Raw genomic sequence first — 24,756 nt, forward strand, 5'->3', positions numbered from 1 at the left:
CTTTTAGAGTCTACTGCATATTTCATATACTTAAAATACTTTTCAATAAATGAGGAAATGTTATTAAGTGTTAATAATTTTTAAGAAGAATCTTTATGCCTAAAATTCATTCTGTATTTTGGATCAGGAGATTTAAGGAGTGCTAAATTTTTTATTTTTAATATTTTTAGAAATATCTTAATACAGGCTTCACTGTGCATGATTTCATTTCATAGTAACAAAGGCCTTATGAGGTATATGTACTATTCTCATCCCTATTTTGTAGACAAGGAAACAAGCTTAGAGTTTTTAAGTAATTGAAAATAACGCAGCTAGAATATGATAAAGATGAGATTGGAACCTAGATCTGTCTTCTTCTAAATGTTATGTATTTAACCATGTCACTCTGTGATCTCACAGAGATACCCCATTGATGAATGGAGAGTTATATTTCCGACCTTTGAGTAAACATGGGAAGAGATCTCTAATTTGTAACTTCTTGAGCAGTGTCAGGGTGTTGGACTGCCTTATAGATATAGCCATACCTTTTATATCTAAGGTCAGAAAATACTGTCTCATTGTGGGTCAGTCCTCTTCCTCCCTGGAAAATCTTCTGGATTCTTTTTCAGTGTTCAGATCTTATCTTGGACTCTTGCTCACACATATATTAACTGTCCTCAATGATCTTTCTATTTTTTTTTTTTTTTTTTTTGTTTTGTTTTGTTTGGGTTGTTCATTTGTTCTTCCTGGTCTGCTGTTAAGTGATGATTACAAATATCATGGTGGATATGTAGCATGTCAGGACAACCCTAACTTAGGTAACTTGATGAAGTAAAATCACCAATATGTTTTTCAAAAATTATTTATTTATTCTGCTGCACCATGCCTTAGTTGTGGGAAGTGGGATCGTTAGTTGCAGCATGTGGGATCTAATTCCCTGACTAGGGACTGAACCCAGGACCCTGCACTGGGAATGTGGAGTTTTGACTACTGGACCAACAGAGAAGTCCCAAAATCATCAACATCTTAATACCAAGAAATGAGATTATGGGCTGTAGCCCATCTTAACAACAACAACAAAAAAACCCAAAAACTCTATACTACATCTAACTGCTGCATAAATCTTGATTGCAAGTTTTAGTTGGAGTTTCCAAATATTTTTCTTCAGTAGTATTTCATGGATAAGAAGCTTAGGACTTTGAAAGACAAGAAAAATGTGAGTTGTAAACTACCCATTAAACCTAAGTGAATGAAGTAAGCTGTTAAATAATAGAAAATATATAATTCTTTGTCTAGACATAGATATGTAGGTTTAAGCTCAATGCAATTCTGGAAGAACTATAAATTCTTCAGTGAGTTCTTGCTGGAGCCATTAGCCAGGTGTTATAGATAACCATGTACTGGTTCTGTTAGTAATTTCTAATGGTGTGATTGAAATAAACATGGGCTTTGGAATCAGACCTAGGTGTGTGAGTGTGAATACTTGAACTGATATTTAACCTGTGGAATGATGTTTTGCAAGTTACTTAACTAATTTTCTTCTCAGTTGCTTTATGTGAAAACATTTTCAGGATTAAAGTCAAAACGGTCGACAGTATGAAGTGTTTGAAGGATTTAGAGCAGTTACAACTATTATACTTTTGGTGCTAGTGGTAAAGAAACTGCCTGCCAATGCAGAAGACAATAAGAGACATGGGTCAGGAGGATGCCCTGGAGGAGGGCATGACAGCCCACTCCAGTATTCTTGCCTGGAGAATCTTATGGACAGAGGAGCCTGGTGGGCTAGAGCTCATAGGGCAGCAAAGGGTCAGACATGAGTGAAGCGACTTAACCATGTACTCATGCACATGCACAGTTTGCTGAAGGAATGCTAAATGCTATAGCCACTTTGAAAAGCATTTTTAAAAGATTACTAGCACAATATTGTAAACCAATTATCTTTTAATTAAAAATAAATAAATTTAAAAAAAGAAAAAACAAAAAATCTTAAAACCTAACAATTCCTCCCCTAGTCATATTCCTGAAGAGAAGTGAAAATGCATGCTTATATAAATACTTACATATGAATGTTTGTAGCAGCTCAGTTCATAATCATCAAAACTTGGAAACAACCGAGTTTAGTTCAGTCACTCACTAGTGGCCAACTGAGTTGGCCATGGACTGCATGTAGCACACTAGGCTTTCCTGTCCACCACCAATTCCTGGAACTTGCTCAAACTCATGTTTATCGAGTTGGTGATGCCATTCAACCATCTCGTCCTCTGTCTTCCCTTTCTCCTCCTGCTTCAATCTTTCCCAGCATCAGGGTCTTTTCAGCTCTTTGCATCAGGTGGCCAAAGTACTGGAGTTTCAGCTTCAACATCAGTCCTTCCAACAAACATTCAGGATTGATTGCCTTTAGGATGTACTGGTTGGATCCCCTTGTAGTCCAAGGGACTCTGAAGAGTCTTCTCCAACACCACAGTTCAAAAGCTTCAATTCTTCGTCGCTCAGCTTTCTTTATAGTCCAACTCTCACATCTATACCTGACTACTGGAAAAACCATAGCCTTGACTAGATGCACCTTTGTTGGCAAAGTAGTGTGTCTGCTTTTTATTATGCTGTCTAGGTTGGTCATAACTTTCCTTCCAAGGAGTAAGTAAGCGTCTTTTTATTTCATGGCTGCAATCACCATTTGCAGTGATTTTGGCACCCCCCAAAATAAAGTCTGCCACTGTTTCCACTGTGTCTCCATCTATTTGCCATGAAGTGATGGGACCAGATGCCATGATCTTTGTTTTCTGAATGTTGAGCTTTAAGCCAACTTTTTCACTCTTCTCTTTTATTTTCATCAAGAGGCTCTTTAGTTCTTCTTCACTTTCTGCCATAAGGGTGGCGCCATCTGCATATCTGAGGTTATTGATATTTCTCCTGGCGATCTTGATTCCAGCTTGTGCTTCATCCAGCCCAGCGTTTCTCATGATGTACTCTGCATATCAGTTAAATAAGCACAGTGACAATATACAGCCTTGATGTACTCCTTTTCCTGTTTGGAACCAGTCTGTTGTTCCATGTCTAGTTCTAACTGTTGCTTCATGATCTCCATACAGGTTTCTCAAGAGGCGGGTCAGGTATTCCCATCTCTTGAAGAATTTTCCACAGTTTATTGTGATCCACACAGTCAAAGGCGTAATGACCACCATACAGATTCTCAGGAGGCAGGAAAATTTATGCTTATGTAAAAACTTACATGTGAATGTTTATAGCAGCTTTGTTCATAATCATGAAAACCTGGAAACAACCCAGATATTCATCAACTGATGAATGGAAAAAAGAAATTGTGTTATACCCATACAATAAAAAGGGATGGACTACTAGTACATGCAACAACGTGGTTGAATATCATGTTTATGCTAAGTGAAAGAAACCAGACACTAAAACCTGTATACAGTATGATTGCATTTCTAATTACATTTTGAAAAAGCAAAACTATAGGGACATAAACCAGATAAGTGGTTGCCACGTGGCTGGGAGTAAAGAAAAGTGACTGACCATAAAGGGAAATGAGAGAATATTTCAGTGGGGTGGACGTGTTCCATGTCTTGTTTGTGTTAGAAGCTGCGTGACCGTGTTTTGTCAATGATGAGCTTTACTGTATATAAGTCATATCCCAATCAAAAGGGAAAAAACCTTGTGTTACAGAGTGATTATGGATAGTATACGAGATCATCTTCCTCCCCCCATTTTTTCTTCTGCTTGGTTCTTCATTGTCCTCTGTTCTTTCTATATCTCTTATAAATTTGGAGTCCATGATAAATTGCAATGTCTGATTTCAAGGCTGAGATACTACAGAAAATTGATGTCTTTATCTGCAATCTGAGTCAGATTTTAAATAGAGTCATTAACTGTGTTTTCATACTTCTAGATATTTCAGTTAGTACCGAATAACTCAGAGCTGGAATTTGCCTACTCTGTGAAATACACCAAATAAATCTGGGACTTCCCTGGCGATTCAGTGGTTATGACTCTACACTTCCACTGCAGGGTGCGTGGGTTCAATCCCTGCTTATGATACTTAGATCCCATATGCCTGTTGGCCAAACAGCAACAACAAAAACATATATATATATGTATGTGTGTATATATATATATATATATGCACACACACACAGACACATATACACACACCAAATATACTTGGTTTTACTAGTTGCCTTCTCTCTGTCCTGTGGCTGTGGAGGTATACAGTATAGTGTGGAGGGTATTTAGAGCAGTCTTAAATTTTGAGCCTGAATCCCGATTATGAAGGCTACCTCTTCTTCTCAGCAAACACTGTTTTATGTCAGACATTCTCAAAACTTGAGCAAACATCAGAATCACCTGGAGTAGTTAAAAGAGACATTTTTGGCTCCACCTATAGAATTGCTGAGTTAGTAGGTCTGAAGTGGGATCCAAGAATTTTTATTTCTAACAAATTCCCAGATGCTATTGATGCTCCTGGTTTGGGGCACACAATTTGAGAACCATGGATTTATACTTACTCTCGTGTTGCAGTATCAAAATTCCTGCGTAAGTAGTTGCATGCTAAGTAACTTCAGTTGTGTCCTACTCTTTGCTGCGCTATGGACTGTAGCCTGCCAGGCTCCTCTGTCCATGGGATTCTCCAGGCAATAATACTGGAGTGGATTGCCATGGTCTCCTCCAGGGGATCTTCCTGACCCAGGGATCAAACCCTCATCTGTTAAATCTCCTGCATTTACAGACGAGTTCTTTACCACCAGCACCACCTGGGAAGGCGTGCCAACATAAAGTAGCCTACATTTTGTTTTTAAACCACTTCACCATTTCAGTGCCACATTTATATTGGATAAAACTTTTATATTTAAGTGTGAGAGAAACACAGACAGTTAGTGTTTGGCTAGCAGCCACAAAGTATTTGATGCTTTAAAGAGAAATAGTGCTGGCAAGAGACTAAGCAAAAAATATGTATGTGTAGCTGCACCCTCTTCCTCTTCACCTCTTGAATGTCATCCTACTATATCATAGTCATTTTATCCCTCTAGCTACAGTCTCCTTTTGGACACCTATTCTCTATAAAAGCTCTAAGGGCTCCTACCACGCCTCCTCTAATCATTGGCTTTCAGTCACTCAGTTCAATCAGTTCAGTTTAGTTCAGTCACTCAGTTGTGTCCGACTCTGTGCGACCCCATGGCCTGCAGGTTGCCACGCCTCCCTGTCCATCACCAACTCTCAGAGCCTACTCAAACTCAAATGCATTGTTTCGGTGATGCCATCCAACCATCTCATCCTCTGTTGTCCCCTTCTCTTCCCGCCTTCAATCTTCCCCAGCTTCAGGGTCTTTTCCAATGAGTCAGTTCTTTCACATTAGGTGGCTAAAGTATTGGAGTAATAGCTTTAGCATCAGTCCTTCAAATGAATATTCAGAACTGATTTCCTGTAGGATTAACAGGTTGGATTTCCTTGCAGTCCAAAGGACTCTGAAGTCTTCTCCAACACCACAGTTCAAAAGCATCAGTTCTTTAGTGCTTAGCTTTCTTTATATTTCAACTCCCACATCCATACGTGACTACTGGAAAATCCATAGCTTTGACTAGATGGACCTTTCTTGGTAAAGTAATGTGTCTGCTTTTTAACATGCTGTGTAGGTTGGTCATAACTTTCCTTCCAAGGAGTAAGCATCTTTTAATTTCATGGTTGCAGTCACCATCTGCAGTAATTTTGGAGCCCCAAATAATAAAGTCTCTCAGTGTTTCCATTGTTTCCCTATCTATTTGCCATGCAGCAATGGGACCAGATGCCATGATCTTAGCTTTCTGAATGTTAAGCTTAAGACAACTTTTTCACTCTCCTCTTTCACTTTCATCAAGAGGCTCTTTAGTTCTTCTTCGTTTTCTACTATAAGGGTGGTGTCATCTGCATAATCTGAGGTTACTGATATTTCTCCGAGCAATCTTGATTCCAGTTTGTGCTTCATTCAGCCTGGTATTTCACATGATGTACTCTGCATATAAGTTAAATAAGCAGGGTGACAAATACTGCCTTGACATACTCCTTTCCCAGTTTGGAACCAGTCTGTTGTTCCGTGTCCAGTTCTAACTGTTGCTTCTTGACCTGCATACAGATTTCTCAGGAGGCATGTCAGGTGGTTTGGTGTTCCCATCTCTTTCAGAATTTTCCACAGTTTGTTGTGATCCACACAGTCAAAGGCTTTGGCGTAGTGAATAATGCAAAAGTAGATGTTTTTCTAGAACTCTCTTGCTTTTTCAATAATCCAGCGGATGTTGTCAATTTGATCTCTGTTTCCTTTGACTTTTCTAAATCCAGCTTGAACGTCTGGAAGTTCACGGCTCACGTACTGTTGAAACCTGGCTTGGAGAATTTTGAGCATTTCTTTTGGTAGCGTGTGGATGAGTGCAATTGTGCAGTAGTTTGAGCATTTGTTGGCATTGCCTTTCTTTGGGATTGGAATGAAAACTGACCTTTTCCAGTCCTGTGGCCACTGCTGAGTTTTTCATATTTGCTGACATATTGAGTGCAGTGCTTTTACAGCATCATCTTTTAGGATTTTAAATAGCTCAACTGGAATTCCATCACCATTAGCCTTAGGTATTCTCAGTTAAGATTTTTCCCTGCCTACTTTGTAATAATCCTGACCTCTTCACACTTAAGTTTCATGGTTGTGTACAAATTTTTTTTCCAGGCTGATAGTAATTTTCACTGAGTGAAACCAGAGTACCATCAACTGCACAGTTTGCAACAGTCTGGGGTTTCTGGGTGTCTGATTTCACGTGAACAGATAGATATCGTCATCTTAAATCAAATGCTTCTCTAGACCAAGAAAGAAATAATCCTAGTAATTTTAATAGCACTAGGTAGAAAAAGAAATGAGTAAAATTTAGAATCTTAAAACAAATTATAGATGTTAAGTTTAAGGAAATCTTATATTATTTTTTCTTCATAAATGCCAAAGCAGATACTAAGGACTATATATATAAATTTAATCAGAAGTCTGATTATTTTAAGGTTGTGTTAGGGTATTTGCTGAAATGATATCTCCTGATTTCTCTCTGTGATAGATTATCATTATTTTATGCTTAGAGAGCTGGTGTCCTTTTCTCCTTCTACCACCACCTTACTGATTATCTAGAGTCTGAGAAAATAGCTCATTATACTGGTTGATTACATGCCTCAATTGAATAGTAGCTTGCTGCCAATTATCATTACAATGCCATATTGATTTTTTGTCATTTCCACTGCGGAAATTAAAGCAGAATTTGTTTAAAATGAGTTTCCATATATATTGTGGATGTGATTGGTTCTGAATGTTTGAACTATTTTTAAAATAGTTTTCTTCAGTGATCTGTTGTTTCTTAATGATAGTCTCTTAGAAATTTCGGTCTCATCTTTGTTGATAACCTTTACCTTAGTTAGATATGAAATGTGATTTAAAGACTGTGGCATTGAACTATAGTCATGACTTAAATATATATATACGTTTTAATTATTGCTTCACAGGTTTCCTGCTGTATATTAATTTACATTTGAGAATTTCATGGGCAATATGATTCTGCTCATTCTTTTAACCACACAAATCAGTAAATTTAGTTAAAATTTAATTGGCAAATATTTAGTGTTGACTATATGTAATCTACTCTGCTAAGCATTATGGGAGAGTCAAAGATGAATAAGATTATGTAACAGTCTTCAGAGAATTTTTAATCCAGAAAGGTGGGTAAGACACTTGTGATGCAATCATAATGTCATTCAGTAAGAGATACAGAAACAGCAGGCATTCAAGGGGAAATAACACATTTGGATGTAGTACTTACAGGGAAAAACATTGATGGAGGAGTTGCCAGTCAGTTTGAGCCTTGGAGAGATAGAGTTAGAGTTACCTTCTGGAATGAAAGAATGAAAAGTGAGGTCAAGCAGGGAAGACTGCAGGAAACAGAATATGTCTGATTTTATTGGAACATGTTGTCTAAGGCTTAAGGCTTGAAAGGTAGGTTGAGGCTTGATCAGAATCAGGAGTTGCAATTTGTTAGGTAGTCCAGAGAAGATTTTTGACGGAAGACTGCCCTTATTCCCTCTACTGGGAAAGTTCTTACTGTTTTCAAAACTCGGCTCAAATATCACTTTATCGAAGAAACTTCCCCTGACTACACATAAAAAAAAAGTAATAATACTGGGTCACTCATTCCATTTCCCAAGGTTTTTTTCTATTCATAGTACCAAAGCAGTGATATTTTATTAAATAGACAAAGGATATTTTATCCTTTGTCTTCTTTTTTCTAGATGCTAAGCTACATGATCATAGGGGTTTAGTTTGTTGCCAGTTATCTCTGTCACATAGAACATGCCTGGTAGTTAGTGGGAACTCAAATAAATATATTTTAAATGAATGATCAGAATAAATGCAAAGATAAATAAGTTGGGGGGTCAGGAATTTATGCCAGTATTTCAAGTTTGAGGGATTCAAAGGATAGTGGTGTTATTAACAGAATATTGAAGAGTGGAAGAGGAGTTGATAAAGGGAAACAGAGACAAAGCAGAAAATAAATTTGGGTTATAAATTCAGGCTTAAGTGTTTAATGCTGGTGAAACAAACAAGGTAGTGCTGTGGAATGGGCAATCTAAAATGTTTGAAAAGTGTGGGATTGTGATAAAAGATCTCTTCAGTCATTATCATAGGGTCAATACTCAAAGCAATTGGAGTAGAAAAAAAGAATGACAAACAGCATGAAGATTGGATTAGCACATTTGAAAATCAAAAATTTAATTTGAGGTATTTAATGTTTTAATTATATAAACTTATTTATACTTTGTTTGTTTGTTTAATAGCTGGGTTAACAACTTTGGCCATGAAGGTCTTGGACTCTTGTTGGATGTGCTGGAAAAGCTTCTGGACAAGAAACAGTAAGAATAAACAAGAAAAAAAAAAATTCACCACAGGGGACATTTTTAAGCACAATATAATTGTTTTTTTCTTTTATTCAGGCAAGAAAATATTGACAAGAAGAATCAGTATAAGCTTATTCAGTGCCTCAAAGCATTTATGAACAATAAGGCAAGTAGTATTTATTTTTGCCTTTGTTACAGAAGATGAGAACTTTCACCACAGAGTGTATGAAACAGGCAAAATCCTGAGTGCTTACTCAGTTACTCAGTTTTCAAAAGGGTCTTTATAATGCAAATCATCATGAGCCTCATTTAAATACTTAAAATATACTTTGCTTCTCAAAATATTTAATGACAGGTTTTTGCAATCATGCAGACATCAAGTCTTGTTCCCAAATCAGATTGGGAACAAGATTGTTTTGTTTGGAACAGATTGTTTTGTTTGGTTTTTTTTTAATAGTAGTCGGAAAATTTAAATTTGATGGATTGGATACCATTTCCTTACAGAGAGCTTATCTTCCATTATAAAAGGACAATTCAAAACTGGTTTGATTTTTTTTTTTTTTTTTTTTTTTGCTAGAAACAGTATAAGGTTAAGATTTTTATTTCTTTTTTTGTTCAGTTAATGTCAGTGAGTTAACTTCCATGAAAGACTTTTCTGGCAGATAGCAGATTTTTGTATATGTGTGGTACCAGTTGCATTATTATTAAGGATTTATCTTCTATAAAAGTAGTCTTTTCTCAGGTTATTAAGTTATTGTCATTTTTTTCTATAAACTAGAAGAAGAATGTACTCTTATGTATGATTTATACCATATTCCTATAGGTAAAATACCATTGACATTTATTAATTAAAAAAAATCCCTTTAGATGGTGTTCTAATGATCTCAAAATATTTAAGAAAAATAAATAAGTATAACAATGACCTAAATCTTGCAAGATGTGAAATATAGCTATTTTTAAAAAATAACCAATGCAATAAGAGTATCTACATAAGTAGTCTGAAATATTTTTTTAAGTGTATGGGATTATGCATGATTATGTATGTGTATATTATACACACATATATCAACAAAGAATTTTTTGAGCATTTTTGAGCATTTTTTGAGCATCTGATGATTGCTTGCCAATTGACATGAGTCTCATGTATAGAATATACTAATTGTGCCGTTCTTGGAAGTTTCTTCTGGAAAGATTTCCATCAGTGTTGCTGCAGAATTTCTCAACTTTTGAGCTCTTTCTCTTTGATGATAAAATTATGCAGAATGTGATACCTAATAGGAAAGCAGTTAATGAACATTGCCCTCAATTTTTTAATTGAGGGAAACTAAGAAATAATGGAAAGATAACACAGTACTAGAAATCAGGAGACAGAGTCTTTGCTTTGCCACTAAGTTGTGTGGCCTTTAGAAAATCATTTGACCTCTCTGCCAATCAGTCACCTAACCTGTAAAATTAGGAGTCTAATCTAAATTCTTATTGGTTTGAGTAGTGAATTCTTACAGCTTTCCAGTGTATGAGTATAATCAGTATAGTTAGTAGAGAAAGTCATATTAGTGAGATTTCCTGTAGAGACTTTTCCCTTGAGACAGCAGTTGATATGCCAACACATAATTAGTTGATTTATAATGTTGTGTTAATTTCATTTATACAGCCAAGTAATTCATTTATACATAACATGTATCTGTTATTTATTAGTGTCTTTTATCATATAGGTTATTACAGAATATTGAGTAGAGTTCCTTCTGCTGTGCAGTGGGTCTTTGTTGGTTATTTATCTTATATATTATAGTATATATGTGTTCATGCCAAACTTCTGATTTATCCCTCCCCCAACCGCATTTCCCCTTTGGTAATCATAATTTTGTTTTTGATATCTGTAAGTCTGTTTCTGTTGTGTAAATAAGTTTTTTCTTTTTTATTAATTAGATTCCACATATGAATGATATCATATGATATATGTTTGTCTTTCTCTGTCTTCACTTAATAAAATAATTTCTCAGTCCATCCATGTTGCTGCAAATGGCATTTCATTCTTTTTTTATGGCTGAGTAATACTCCATTCTCCATTGTACATATGTACCATATCATCTTTATTCATTCCTCTGTTGATGGACATTTAGGTTGCTTCCGTGTCTTGGCTATTGTAAACAGTGCTGCAATGAATATTGGAGTGCATGTTTCCTTTCAGGTTATAGTTTTCTCCAGATATCTTCTCAGCAGTGAGATTTCTAGATCATATACTAGTTCTATTAGTTTTTTTTTTTTTTTTTAAGGATCCTTCATACTGTTCCTGTGTAGTGGTTGTGCCAAGTTGCATTCCCACTAACAGTGTAAGAGGGAGAACATGAGTGATTTAGATTATTTTAAATTAAGGCTAAGTTTTAGTTAGAGCATGTTAATGTCTTTTACACTGGTGCTAGGAACATGAATAAATGGTAAGTCTTTTAAATTACAGACATCTGAAACAATAGGCATAGAGTTACATTAAAAAATATACAGTGATATATCAATTTCATGTTGTATTGAATTTGTCATGATCAAAGCATGAAATTTTAGCCTGAAATGACTTATGCATCAAATTTGCTGACCCCAAAGGTTTTGATTACCTACTTCAAAAACTCTTTTTGCTTATATAGTACATGGAATAATACAATTATGAAAAGGAAACCATTGCCTCTTAACTTCCATTGCTATAATATTGCTCTAATGTTGAGGTTGATGGTTTTCCATCATTTCTCGTACCTTCACTTTTAGTTTGAGAATTTCCCTTCATGTTAGAAGCTACCTTTATACAATAAAATGGAAATTTGAAAAATTTAATGATTTCACTGTCAGTCTAACTGGTTTTTCAAGTTAAGTTTGGTAATTGTATAGTAATCATCTATCTCTCCATTTTACAAATTTTCATTTATTTTCCTTACTATTTATTGTTTACTACCCACCTTTATATATTCATATTCCTTTTGTTTTCTTTGCTTCTTTTTTTTTTTTATTTTTCCATTTATTTTTATTAGTTGGAGGCTAATTACTTTACATCATTACAGTAGTTTTTGTTATACATTGACATGAATCAGCCATGGATTTACATGTATTCCCCATCCCGATCCCCCCTCCCACCTCCCTCTCTACCCGCTCCCTCTGGGTCTTCCTTTGCTTCTTTTTAATTTTGTCTTTTCCATTTCCTTTTTTGTCTTATTTCTGTGTATTTTGTTATTATACCTAAAGCTCATATTGTTTTCTCCTGAATTGTTTTAGAAAATAGAAACCATGAAAATATTCAAGTGTGTGGTACTTCCGTAAAGTTTAGCTTGAAATGGCAATTTTGCTATGATGAAATATTGTTAGAATCCACTGTTAAACTGTAAGAACAAGCAAACATACTTCATAAGAAATCTGAGAAATACCTTGTGGGCCAAAGATCAAAGAAAATATGACCTTCTTTATGTAGTGAAAACCCGAGTTTTGGGCTTTCTTCAATATTTCTTTACCTATTCTTGTGATGCACACTTGCATGCATATATTTAAGCCTAGAAAATCAATGAAAATGGTGTTTGTCTCCTCTGCCTAATTGACTGTGACATGTAGTATTCAATAAAACGCATGCTCCACTTCTTTGGGGTTATAATTTTGCTATGCAGCATAGGTACTTGAAAGAGGGAGGCTAAAAGAGAGAAGGTATGGGAAAACCCATACAGAGGTTTATAGCTTCTTTAACTGGCATGTAGTACACGAAAGAGCTTTTCAACATTTTACCCTTTTTGTTCAACTTAATTTTCCATACAAACATATTTGAAAATTTCATCATGAGTTCCAGATGTTTCCACTGAGAACCAAAGACATAAATACAACAGCTATATATTCTTCTTTATTGAGGAAATACTGATTGTTGCATATTTCTTCCAGATTTTTATGGAATGTTTAGTTAGGATAATGGAGATCCTATCTCATAAAAGGACCTAAAATCCAAGAAGTGATCATTTCAAATAAGAAGCAATTGAATTTGAAGAACATTCATTTAATTAAATAGAACCTTAATGTGGAGGCATGGGATTTTAGAAAATTATTGTTAATTTGTTTTTTAAAATTAAAGATATACCTGCAAAATATTTTGAAAGAAAGTTTTTTTTTTTCCCTTTCAGTTTGGATTGCAAAGGATTCTAGGAGATGAAAGAAGTCTTTTACTCCTAGCAAGAGCAATTGACCCCAAACAACCCAACATGATGACTGAAATAGTAAAAATACTTTCAGCTATTTGCATTGTTGGAGAAGAAAACATGTAAGTATTGCTTTGTTATTAACATTAACTGCATAGAAATGTATTGTTGGAGAAAAAACATGTAAGTATTGCTTTGTTATTAACATTAACTGCATAGAAATGACACTAGAGAAATTGAGAAATTTATGCTGTTTCTTTGGATACCATGCAGCTGTGCTCAGTTGCTTGGTCGTGTATGACTCTTTGCAGCCCCTTGGACTGTAACTCACTAGACTCCTCTGTCCAAGGGGCTTCTCCAGGCAAGAATACTGGAATGGGTACCCATTCCCTTCTCCAGAGGATCTTCCTGACCCAGGAATCGAATCCATGTCTCCTGTATGTCTTGCCTTGGCAGCAGATTCTTGACCACTAGTGCCACCTGATAGCTTGCATGAAAATAGTATTAAATTTCAGGAAAAAAATTGGTATTTTTGCATTTTTTTTTGATTCTCTGAAAAATAGGTTTAAAAAGACAGAATCCTAATGGGAAGTTCTTCAATGTTGTACATTCCAAGTGAATGATTATAATTTTATCTAGTTGAAGGGAAAGCAATTATTAGAAAAGTAGGGAAAGATCAGTGGGGAGTAATTTTGGCTAAACACACACACAGGCACATTCACATACACACTCTACACAATATACCCCCTCATTCATGCACATCAGAAAATTTGACTTCTTTAACTAACTGAATTAACCTGATTCTTTTATTCTGTACTATTATTTTACAGTAGTGTTTTACTTTATCTGTGTATGGTAAGTGAAAGAATAAAGCAGTTACTCCTGGAATGAAGTTAACTGATTAAAAAGACCAAAAGGCTGTTGGTAATCATTCAGGATGCATGTATGTATCATTTTCAGCAAGTTTTTGCTGATAACACATTAGAGCACTTCTTCTTATGGAAATAATATTCAATCAGAAGCAAAATTACAGATTTGATGTCCAGTTGGTAGGAAACTTTTGTGGTAAAGAATGAAATACCTGCTATGGATATGAACTAGAATATTTTTTTCTAAGCACTCTGTGTGACAGTAATCATTTCAGTTTGAATTAGAATAGGGGCAGGCAAAGATTTAAGAATATTCTAATATGTTGACTTTCTCATACCTCTTGGAATAAAATGAAATGTTTCTTAGTGCTGGTTTATCCTTCAAAACTGAAAGACACACACTGAACAAAAATATTATCACAAAACATTGTCTTATGAGAATGAGATAGCATATGCAAAAATAAAGCTTCCTTAGGTTTTATAGGAAAGTCAGTTTATATATGACTAAGAAATGTTTTCCCAGTGTATTATGTTTTCAGTACTTAATTCATATAATGCAACCTAGTCTGGTATATTTTATGACTTAATTATAATTTCAGATATAGCTTGATGTGAGTAGTATACTACAGAGAGGTTAATTTGATTCAGACACTGTACAGAGATAGCTACCAATATTTTTGTTCAGGTAAATAAGTTTCTTGTGCTAGGTAATTATAGATGCTTCTCTAATTTACTGGGCTTTCTCTTTTAGGCTTTTTCCTTGTTCCATTTTCAAAGAATTTTTTTAAAGTTCTTTAAAAAACATGTACTCTTTCTTGCCTTTATTATAAAATTACAGTCTGATTACACTTGAATGAACTTTGAATAACTGTAGATGCCACCATGTTTAAGTGACATTAATATCTGTGTTAACACATGTAATATCAAAACTCGAAACTTAAAATTTTAATGTTTATCACTTAAGTATTTTTTAAATGTCACTCAGAAAAATGACTTTCCTCAGGATTTTCAAGTTGAATTTTTTATTTTGATGCCCTAATGTTATTTAATGCTATCAATATTTGAGTTGTAGAAATATGTGGAGAAGAACACAATTCTAAAATTGTGATGGTCTATATAAACATGAAGCACCTGAAAACAGGGAAGAGTGTATAAGAGATAACCTGTATTCATATAGTATGTGTAAGATGTATTTCTGATTTCTAGTTTTTTTCTCTATAGTCTAGATAAACTTTTAGGGGCTATAACTACAGCAGCGGAACGAAATAACAGAGAACGATTTTCACCAATTGTGGAAGGATTAGAAAACCATGAAACTTTGCACTTACAGGTGAGTTAGTTTTGTCTTAAATTGCTTCCAGGGTTATTTTGCATTGGCCAACATTTTTGTTTGGGTTTTCCTGTACCATCTCACAGAAAAACCCGAATGAACTTTTTTGGCTAGTCCAGTACTTATTTTGTATGACACTAACTCCACTTTAGCTAGCATTTAAATAGAAGGGAACGTAAAAATGAAATCTTTTCTGTTCCTTGGTCATTCATAGAAGCTAAAAGTTTTGTCTGTGAAGATGATAATTTGCTTAAAGTGAGGAAGAGTAGTTTGAATTATTATAAATTGATCATGATTATCATTAATATTTGGGTAGAAATTTAGTAATTAGTGTACTAAGTCATGGAAATTAAAGCCTTAGCAATAATCAGGGCAAGAGGACAAACAGTTCAGCTAATGCCATTGTCCAAGTAAGTGTTAATGAAGTCTGTATGGGCCTGTTGTAGAAATTTAAGAAAACTAAATACATGTCTTTTTTTGTGTGCCATTCACACAGCATTCAAAAGTTTGTCTCCCCAGAATAGAGGGGACTGAATTCCACTTCTTAGGTCATGGTCTATTTCATAACCCTGTGTAGACCCAGCCTACATGTCTTCTTTATAAAATTATAAAATTTGTTATATTTTGTTAGATAGTTTTAAGAAATAAGCCATTTTATGAAAGAAAACTTTGTTCTTTGGTGATGATAGCTCTTATAATGTGAGATCTTGGACTAAACATTTTGATTTACATGTACTATCTGGTTTAATGCTCCAACAACTTAGCAATGTAGGTACTATTATTATCTCCATTCTGCTTATGAGACAAATATGCTAAGTGAGATTAAATAACTTGTCAAACATGCCACAGTTTGTAAGTGGCATAGTGAAATTCGATGCCAGGTTTGTTGGTCTATGATGCTCATCTCTTTGTTTTAGACAGTGTTTAGCATGTAATGTACCAGGGGAAACACTTTCTGAAATGTTTTTTAAACTCTTGTGGTGTCATTCAACAAAGAGAAAATGATTCCAAATTTAATTTTGTCAAATTATTTAGTAGTATTTATTAAAATTTCTTATCTGATATAAAAGTTTATTTTCCCCTTTTTAATTGTATCGTTATATGTCATTACCTGTTTTTGCCAGAGTTTCAGACAACAGCAGGTAAATTGGCACGTCCAAAGAGAATACTGTAGTGTCACAGAAGTGTAATCCCTTTCCAAATATTTGAGGAAGTTTGTTAATTGTTGTTTCTATTCTATGATGAGCATTTTGGATAAACTTTTATGGTGTGCCTTTTAAGGCCAGTGTATTACATTTTTTATTACTTGGGGGGATTTCTTTTTAGTGCTTTCCTTTTTTTTTTTTTTAATATTTTCTCTCAATAAAATACAGTATCTCTACCAAAAGGTTTGAAAACTGTCTTTTTTAGATGACTGCTTGAAATCTTTGTTTATATTTATGTGCCTGGGCTTACCTAAATTTCACTGACTTTCAGTCACATGTAGGAGTTTATTCTTGTCTTCAAGAGTTTGCTTAGGAGGAATTAAATGTTAATGTCTGTATTCAAAGTTTTCATTACTCAAATCACTCACTTAAACTCACACAACTGTTGAGAGGTAAAGCTGTGATTTGAAGCCAGATTTCTGTGATGTCAGTATTTGTTTACTGCATTGTCTGACCTTTAAAATGACACCTCTGCTATAGAATAGTTCAGCCTACACATTGATATGAGAGTGACATTTGCTAGCCTTCAGGAAGCTGGACCGAATGGAATGATAAAATGGCAAATTATTAACAAGTAACATATGGAAGGATCATTATCTTGCTAGGTATTCAAGAAGTTATTGAATACTGATTACAGATGCAAACATATACAAATCACAATTTGAAATTTCCTGTTTTAATGAGGTACAAAATTAATAATTTGTTAAAAACAGAGACAGTTATTCTCACAAGAATTGTGAAGTGGGTTTGTTCATTTGGATTATTTCATGTGAATGAAAAAAATACCTGAAAGTTCAAAATATATTCAGAATACAGCATGAAAAACAAAAGTTTAAATCTGTTGTTTAAAAAATAAAATTAGTGCTGTGTTTTACCAGATTACTTTTCTATTTCTGTATCCTGAGACTTCTCAAAATGTTATTACAGTATCTGAAATAATTCTGTTAAAATACAGGAGTAATTTTGTTCTTAAATAACAACTATACCCCCTCCCCCATCCTTTTTGGATTTCTAAAAAGGTTATTAACTTCTCACAGAGGTTTTCTAGGTCATCTTTAAAATTAAATTCTGTACCCATGATAGGAGTTTCATTATCTTCAGTAGTTCAAGAAATAGACAATAAATCATATATCCTTGTATGTTCTCTGTTCATTGACTTTCCTTCAACTGAGTAGCCTTCTCAAGTCTCTCCCATACTTCTCAAGTCTCTCCCATACTTCTCAAGTCCCCCATGCCTTCTTTTGATCCTTCTTATCTTTTGAAGTAGCCTCTCATCTTCCTTTTTCACTTTATAGTCTAAGTCGGTAAAAGACTCATCCATACTTGTTTTCTCTTTTTCCTAAATTAACTTTCACAGCTCAACTTTTTCATAGTTCTTAAAAAGACTCACAACAGTGGTTCTTGAATTTCAAAATCCAATGGCTTCATTCCGATCCTGATTGCTCTCTTCTTGAAAATTTTCCTACCTTTGCCATACTAGGCACCATCGGCTTCTTGCTCTCTGACTACCCCTAATTGTTCTTTCTCTATCTCCTTTGTGCATTTCTTCTTCTGGGATATTTTATTCCTTATGTTCTTTGCTTGGACCTATTCTGTCATAATTTTTGTATATATGTAGATATGTACACACATATATAAGCTCACATACATATACATTTATATGGACACACATATCTGATCACTCTCAATTGCTTCTTTAGCTTTAATAAAATCCAACTGTATTCTAATGATTCCCCAGACTTTGTCTGGCTCATGTCTGTATTCAAACCTACCTGTCCAAATAGCTAACTGGATATTTTAGAAGTATCATAAAAATGTGAAAGCCAAATTAGCTTTTATAAACCATGTTCTAATGTTCTAAATACTTTAATATGTTACCTCTTTTTAAATCTCACACTAATTTTCTGAGAGTGATAGAGAAGTAGTATTATCCTCATTTAATAGATGAGTAAGCTGAGGCTCATAGAGGTCAGATAACTTGTCTAGGGTCACGTAGTAAATAAGAGGTAAAGCCCAATTAGACCCTAGGGTATCTGGCTCCAGAGTACTTGTTTTTAACCACTGTATGCTCCTTCCTCTTAGAAATGGGCTCATTTCTCTTTTCATTAACATGATTTCCACCCAAAAGAAATCTCTTTTTCTTGTCTTTCTCATTTTGGATAATATAGAGGTATTATCTTCTGCCTAACTTTTGGTTTTCCTTAAGAGTTCATTCTTCTTTGTTCCCTGCATCCAATTAATCATCAAGTCTTACAAAAGACTATTAATCCATCCTGTTTCACTATCTCCACTGCATTTATATTCTCCCAGCAATATTATTCTAGCCATTTTCTAATTAGTATCCTGAACTGATAGATTCTTCCCCTCCAGACAAGTGTTTTGTACTGTTGTTAGTTATCCTTCAAAAGTAAATCTGATTCTAACATAGGAGCATTCCTAGAAACCTATACCTATGACCCATTGCTTGATAAAAGTGAAAATCCTAAGCACGATGAATGAGCTCTCTCAGTGTGGCCCCAACCTAACATTCTGGCCTTAGGCCCCAGCATTCTCCCAAATGTGCCATAGGTTTTAGCCATACTAAACCTGGTGTTTTCCAAATGTGCTCTAGACTTTTAAATGCCCTCAAACATTTTCTCATGCAGAACACTTTGCTTGGAATAGCAGCGCTTCCTCCAGCCATGTCCCTTTCGTCTTGGTAAGGTTTAATGAGGACACAAAGGAAGGCAAGTTTAAGTACATTCTGCCTAAGTCAGGGAAGGCTTCAGTGATGAAGTGATGCTTTAATTGGGTCTTGAAGGATCAACAGGAATTTTCCAGAAAATTATATTTGCTGATAGAAAACCAGTAATATGGTAGAGTGGGAGATAGGAGAAGGGTTTCCAGGAGGTAAAAAGGGAGACCAGAGTAGTCTGCCAGTCCCTTCAGAGAAGACAGAGTGAGCTAATACCAACATATAGTTGAAACTAATTTTTATGTAGTCCAGCAGGAAAAGCTAGGGTATACTGAGTATTAATGATAGTGTTTTTTTCCCTTTAACTTATTTTTATTATTTAAAAATATTTATATTGAAGTATAGTTCATTTATAATGTTGTGTTAGTTTCAGTTGTATAACAGTTTTTCAGCTATATATATCACACACCCAGACATATATATATTTTTATATCCTCTTCTATTATAGGTTATTATAAGATATTGATTATAGTTCCCTGTGTTATACATTAGGTCCTTATTGGTTATCTATTTTATATGTAGTAGTGTGTATATGTTGATCCCCAGCTCCTAATTTGTTCCTCCAAATAATAGTTGTTTATGGAAAGAGAAAGTCATATAGCTAACCCCCAATGAGATATTACAAGAAAAGCCCTAGTCTTCACAGGCTGGTATTAGTCTGAAATGTGCAATGTGTCTTAAAGTATTTCAGAAGCTGTGTGCAGAAGTGTTTTTATTGTGACTTAATACATCTAGAAAATCTTATCTAGCACATTGAAGATAATTCACAAATTGTGCATGTTATAATTAGGTATGGTACACAGAAACATAGAAGTGAATACATGGTTGATTCACTTACCCGACCTCACCTTTTTGAGAGATTTATCATTTTGTAATATAACTCAGAGCCAAAAAGGAAGTAAAAGAAAAGGAAAATATGAGCAATCTACAAAGTGTCACCCAATACACCAAGTAAGCCTCATGATGACAAAGACTTTTAAGTCTTTAATCAGAGCCTATCTTTCTGTGGTATCTTATTGGGCCCAATTATTTGTTGTCTATCCGTAGCAGACTAGAAGCATGAGTTGGGAGGTTGGAAAATGCTTTATGCCAGACTTGTGCACTGAGATGATCAAGAGGCAACAGCTGACAAAATGAAAGCAAGGGGCTAGGAGATAGAAACATAATGAAAGAGTGGAACTGGAATTCAAAAATTATAGCATTTAGTTTCATTTAGTCTCAGGGAAAATAGCCATATATATCTCAATAGCTCCTGAGGGCATCTATGTGTTCTGTCATCTCTCAGTAACTCATATATTTAATCATGCCGTTGAGTCAGCAAAATAATAATAATAATAATAATGAGTTATATTTAAGATATTTTAAGAATGTGGGAATTAACGAATTCACTTCAGAAAGAGTTCCATTCCAAAACATACTCGTGCTTAAATAGACAAACCCTGCAGAAATATTGACTGATTCTTTGTAGTGCAGATCTTTCCACAGTGATTCTCAACTGTTGAGAATTTACTCTAAGCCTATTTGTAAATTTGCACTCAAACCACCATGTATGAGGAAGTAGCTTTGGATAAATGATTTATCATTTGTCAATAGTGGCACATTTATGATAAAACAAGGTACTGGAGCTTAGAATAATGAGGAAATTTGTGCAAAAGTAAATGAGCATGTTAAATACTGTATTGAAGAAATGTCTGATATTACTTAGGAAACTTGTTTGATATATTGATAGTTTTATACTACTATCATTTTAAAAGTAGAATTAGTACAATAAGGGATTGTATAGAGATACTTACACAATATAATCATGTTTCAAAAAAGAATGTCTTTTATTTTAAATCTGTTGCAAAGTTGAGTAATTGCCAATACCATCATTTTGGGTAATGGGAGTTCACTAGTGACCTCCATAATATAGAAAGCAATGACACTTTGAAAGTCATCATTAAGGGCTTCTCCAGCACCATTCAACACTATTGGTCACTCTATCTCTCAAGCTCTCTATCACTCAAGCTCTCTCCTCCCTCAGCTTCTGTGATACCATGCTCTCCTTGTTTTCTTTGACCTCTTTGTTACATTGAAGATCTCTTTTGTCTGTGCTTGGCCCTAAAATATACTTATTCCTAGAGTTTTATCCTTAGTCCTTTGATCCTTTACTCTGGTCCTTGCTCATTCTGTACATTATCCTTGGCAGCTTAATCTATCCTTATGACTTCCTCCAGCACTTCTATGAGATGAATCTCTCTGAACTCTTCTATTCCAAATACATCCTGACTCACAGATCCCATATATTCACCTGCTTCCTTATTGGATTTCAAGTTCAATATTGTCCTTATCTTATTTTCTTCATCCTGTCTATCCTGTTCCAGTCTCTCCAACTTTGACCTGCTTTTCTCTTCTTTGCCCATCCTAGTTAACCTTAGCATTGTCCACCAAGTAGCATAAACCAGAAATAGTCATCTTCAAATCTACTCTTCTCCATCCACAATACCTCCGTCCCCAAATGTTACCAGTTCTACAGCCTTAGCACGGTATTTCCCTTCCTTCTTATAGTATCTCCCTACCTCCCCCACTCCTACCCACCACTTCTTTGTTTCAGGGCATTGTCACATCTCAATGTTTTCCATTTCCCTAGACTCTTAAATATCTTCTACCCTTCATTCCAGCCCCTTGTAAATCATTTTCTACCAGGTATACTTCTGAGATACAGTTCTTTTATGTTGTTTAGTCACTAAGTCCTGTCTAACTCTTTGTGACCCTATGGACTGTAGCCTGCCAGGCTCCTCTATCCATGGGATTTCCCAGGCAGAAATACTGGAGTGGGTTGCCATTTCCTTCTCTAGGGGATCTTCATGACCCAGGGATAGAACTCATGTCTGCTCCATTGGCAGGCAGAGTCTTTACTGTTGAGCCACCAGGGAAGCCAGTTTTTGTTATATCACTGCTAAAAATCCTATATCTTCCCAGAGACCCTAGGAGTAAAGTCCAATGCTAGTCTACACAAAATACTTCCATCATCTAACTTTTGCTAAATCTCTAACCTCATATTCCATCACTTTGCTACGTATAGAGTTGGTCCAGTCAGCTTGTACCCAATTTCCTGAACATTTTATGCTACTTCATCCCTCTACCTCCATACCTTCCTACATGGCTTTGCTGTGCCTGGAATTCTCCATTTTTTTAATTAATTAACTCTCTTTGTATATTTGTATCTTTCTTGGTTGACACTTACTTTGACTCAAACTATCTTTCTTCCTAACTCCTGCTGGGCTGGGATAAAGAAAGACCTTGTTAATGTCAATAAAGTACTTAATAAGGTCAATATTTGACAGTGTCAATAACATTTTAAAAGCACAATTTGTCACAGCTAATGGCAGTATGGGTAATCTGTTTTGAGAATGTCCTGGAGTTGGCAGTTATTGTACTCCATAGCTCTATGAACTGTGATCACACAGACAGATATATGTTTGTATAGTTTTCAGAGTTGGTGAGTTAAAATAAAGGTTCTAGCATTTTCCAAGGAATTTAATGAGGATAATTTATTTTTAAATATTTCCCCTCTCTATCACTTAAGTAAGAAACTGAATGCAGTTTCTTTTTGTAGTAATGTCTCATGTCAGTAAATTTAGAAATATTTAATGACTATTACCCATTATGTACATTTTAAAACTTTTTATTTTATATGGGTTACAGCCGATTAACAATGTGATAGTTTCAGGCAAACAGCGAAGGTAATATAATATACCCATTATATTTTAAACATTTTATTGGGAGCTGAAGGATTGATGCTTTTGAACTGTGGTGTTGGAGAAGACTCTTGAGAGTCCCTTGGACTGCAAGGAGATCCAACCAGTCCATCCTGAAGGAGATCAGTCCTGGATGTTTATTGGAAGGACTGATGCTGAAGCTGAAACTCCAGTACTTTGGCCACCTCATGCGAAGAGTTGACTCATTGGAAAAGACCCTGATGCTGGGAGGGATTGGGGGCAGGAGGAGAAGGGGACGACAGAGGATGAGATGGTTGGATGGCATCACTGACTTAATGGGCATGAGTTTGAGTAAACTCCGGGAGTTGGTGATAGACAGGGAGGCCTGGCGTGCTGTGATTCATGGAGTCGCAAAGAGTCGGACATGACTGAGCGAATGAACTGAACTGAACTGAGGAGTTACAAAGAAAACCCTAAACAAATTTAGAGTCATATCTTTAGGAAGTTTAAAATCAGTTCTGTGATATTTCACTTTCTATACCATACCCCACACCTGACAATGAAGATACTAGCATCCTCTGACTGAAGAATGTGGGTGATTATTGTAGAAAGAAGGTATACTATAATGGTAAAGGAAGGCTAAAATGCTAAGCAAAAACTGATAGTAACTCAATTTAGTATAATTATACATGGCACAAATTCTTGGATGCTTTGTCTCATGCACAAAGCTTTTATCTACATGTTAATGCATTTATTCAATGGGTTGTATAGATATTGTGTAGGTATCTCCTTATAAGGAGATTATTTAATAACATTGCAAATACAGAAACTATTTTTACTGGTCAAAAATCAGAATCTTGGTTCTAGCCTAGCATGTTTATCAATAATGGAAAAAAATTCAGACTTCTTATGACTTTTAAAATTTTAATTCTTATGAAAGCTGGATTTAAAACAGATATGGCAGACCATTTTGAACCTTAGATGCATTATAAAGAAAATAAGCAGCAGATGAAATCTAGATAGTGAAATTTGTGATTTCATTTCAAAGGCACTTGTTTTCTTTCCAGTACAGGGAAAAATGCTATTCAGCAATGCCAGGTTTGTGCATTGTAGGGTGGTAGAAAGATTTCAAGACTAAAAGTCATGAGGCCTGTGTTCAAATCCAATCTTTGTGGCTTCTTATTAGTTATATGGGCTTCCCTGGTGACTCAGATGGTAAAGAGTCTCCCTGCAATATGGGAGACCCAGGTTCGATCCCTGGATCAGGAAGATCCCCTGAAGAAGCAAATGGCAACCCACTCCAATATTCTTGCCTGGAAAATCCCATGGACAGAGAAACCTGGCAGGCTACAGTCCATGGGGTTGCAAAGAGTCTGAAACGACCGAGCAACTAACTCATACACACAAACACGTTAGCTATAAAGTCTTGGGCAAATGACCTAATCTTCCTAGGTTTTCAGTTTCCTTATCTATAAATGAGAATATTGGATTGGTGTATTTTATGTTCTTTCTAGCTTTTGAACCCTGTAATTTTTTATTTTCTGTCTCTGGAGTTAGATTTTTTTTTTTGAAAGCAGATTAATTTTTCATTGAAAGAGGACAATATCCTTCAATCATGCTCTTAAAAATTTGTATACTTTGAAGTTGAACATACCAATTTTGAAAGTTTCATTATTCATTAATGTGTTTTCCCCTGCTCTGGAGCTTAGGTTTTAGATATTGGAACAGAACCATTTTTAAATTAAAGTGTCCAGTGCAGTGCTATGTGGTCAGACTGCAGTGCTCTATATCCATGCTGTCCAGTATGGGAGCCACTAGCCACATGTGGCTGTTGAACATTTGTGACTAATGAGACCAAGCAACTGGATTTTAAATTTACTTAA

At 35.1% G+C, this 24,756-nt stretch overlaps 1 protein-coding gene across 3 annotated transcripts in view; it reads left to right on the forward strand.

The window, feature by feature from the left end:
• The window catches only part of DIAPH2 (diaphanous related formin 2), a 953,573-nt gene that overhangs the window by 263,713 nt on the left and 665,104 nt on the right, over positions 1–24,756 (forward strand). For all 3 annotated transcript variants that reach the window (XM_070461796.1, XM_070461795.1, XM_070461794.1), the window contains 4 exons: positions 8,821–8,895; positions 8,977–9,046; positions 13,020–13,156; positions 15,125–15,233. In XM_070461796.1, coding sequence (XP_070317897.1) covers positions 8,821–8,895; positions 8,977–9,046; positions 13,020–13,156; positions 15,125–15,233 — 391 coding nt within the window. The remainder of the gene's footprint in view (positions 1–8,820; positions 8,896–8,976; positions 9,047–13,019; positions 13,157–15,124; positions 15,234–24,756) is intronic.

This window comes from Odocoileus virginianus, chromosome X (genome assembly GCF_023699985.2).
Source record: "Odocoileus virginianus isolate 20LAN1187 ecotype Illinois chromosome X, Ovbor_1.2, whole genome shotgun sequence".
NCBI classification, from domain to species: Eukaryota; Metazoa; Chordata; class Mammalia; order Artiodactyla; family Cervidae; genus Odocoileus; species Odocoileus virginianus.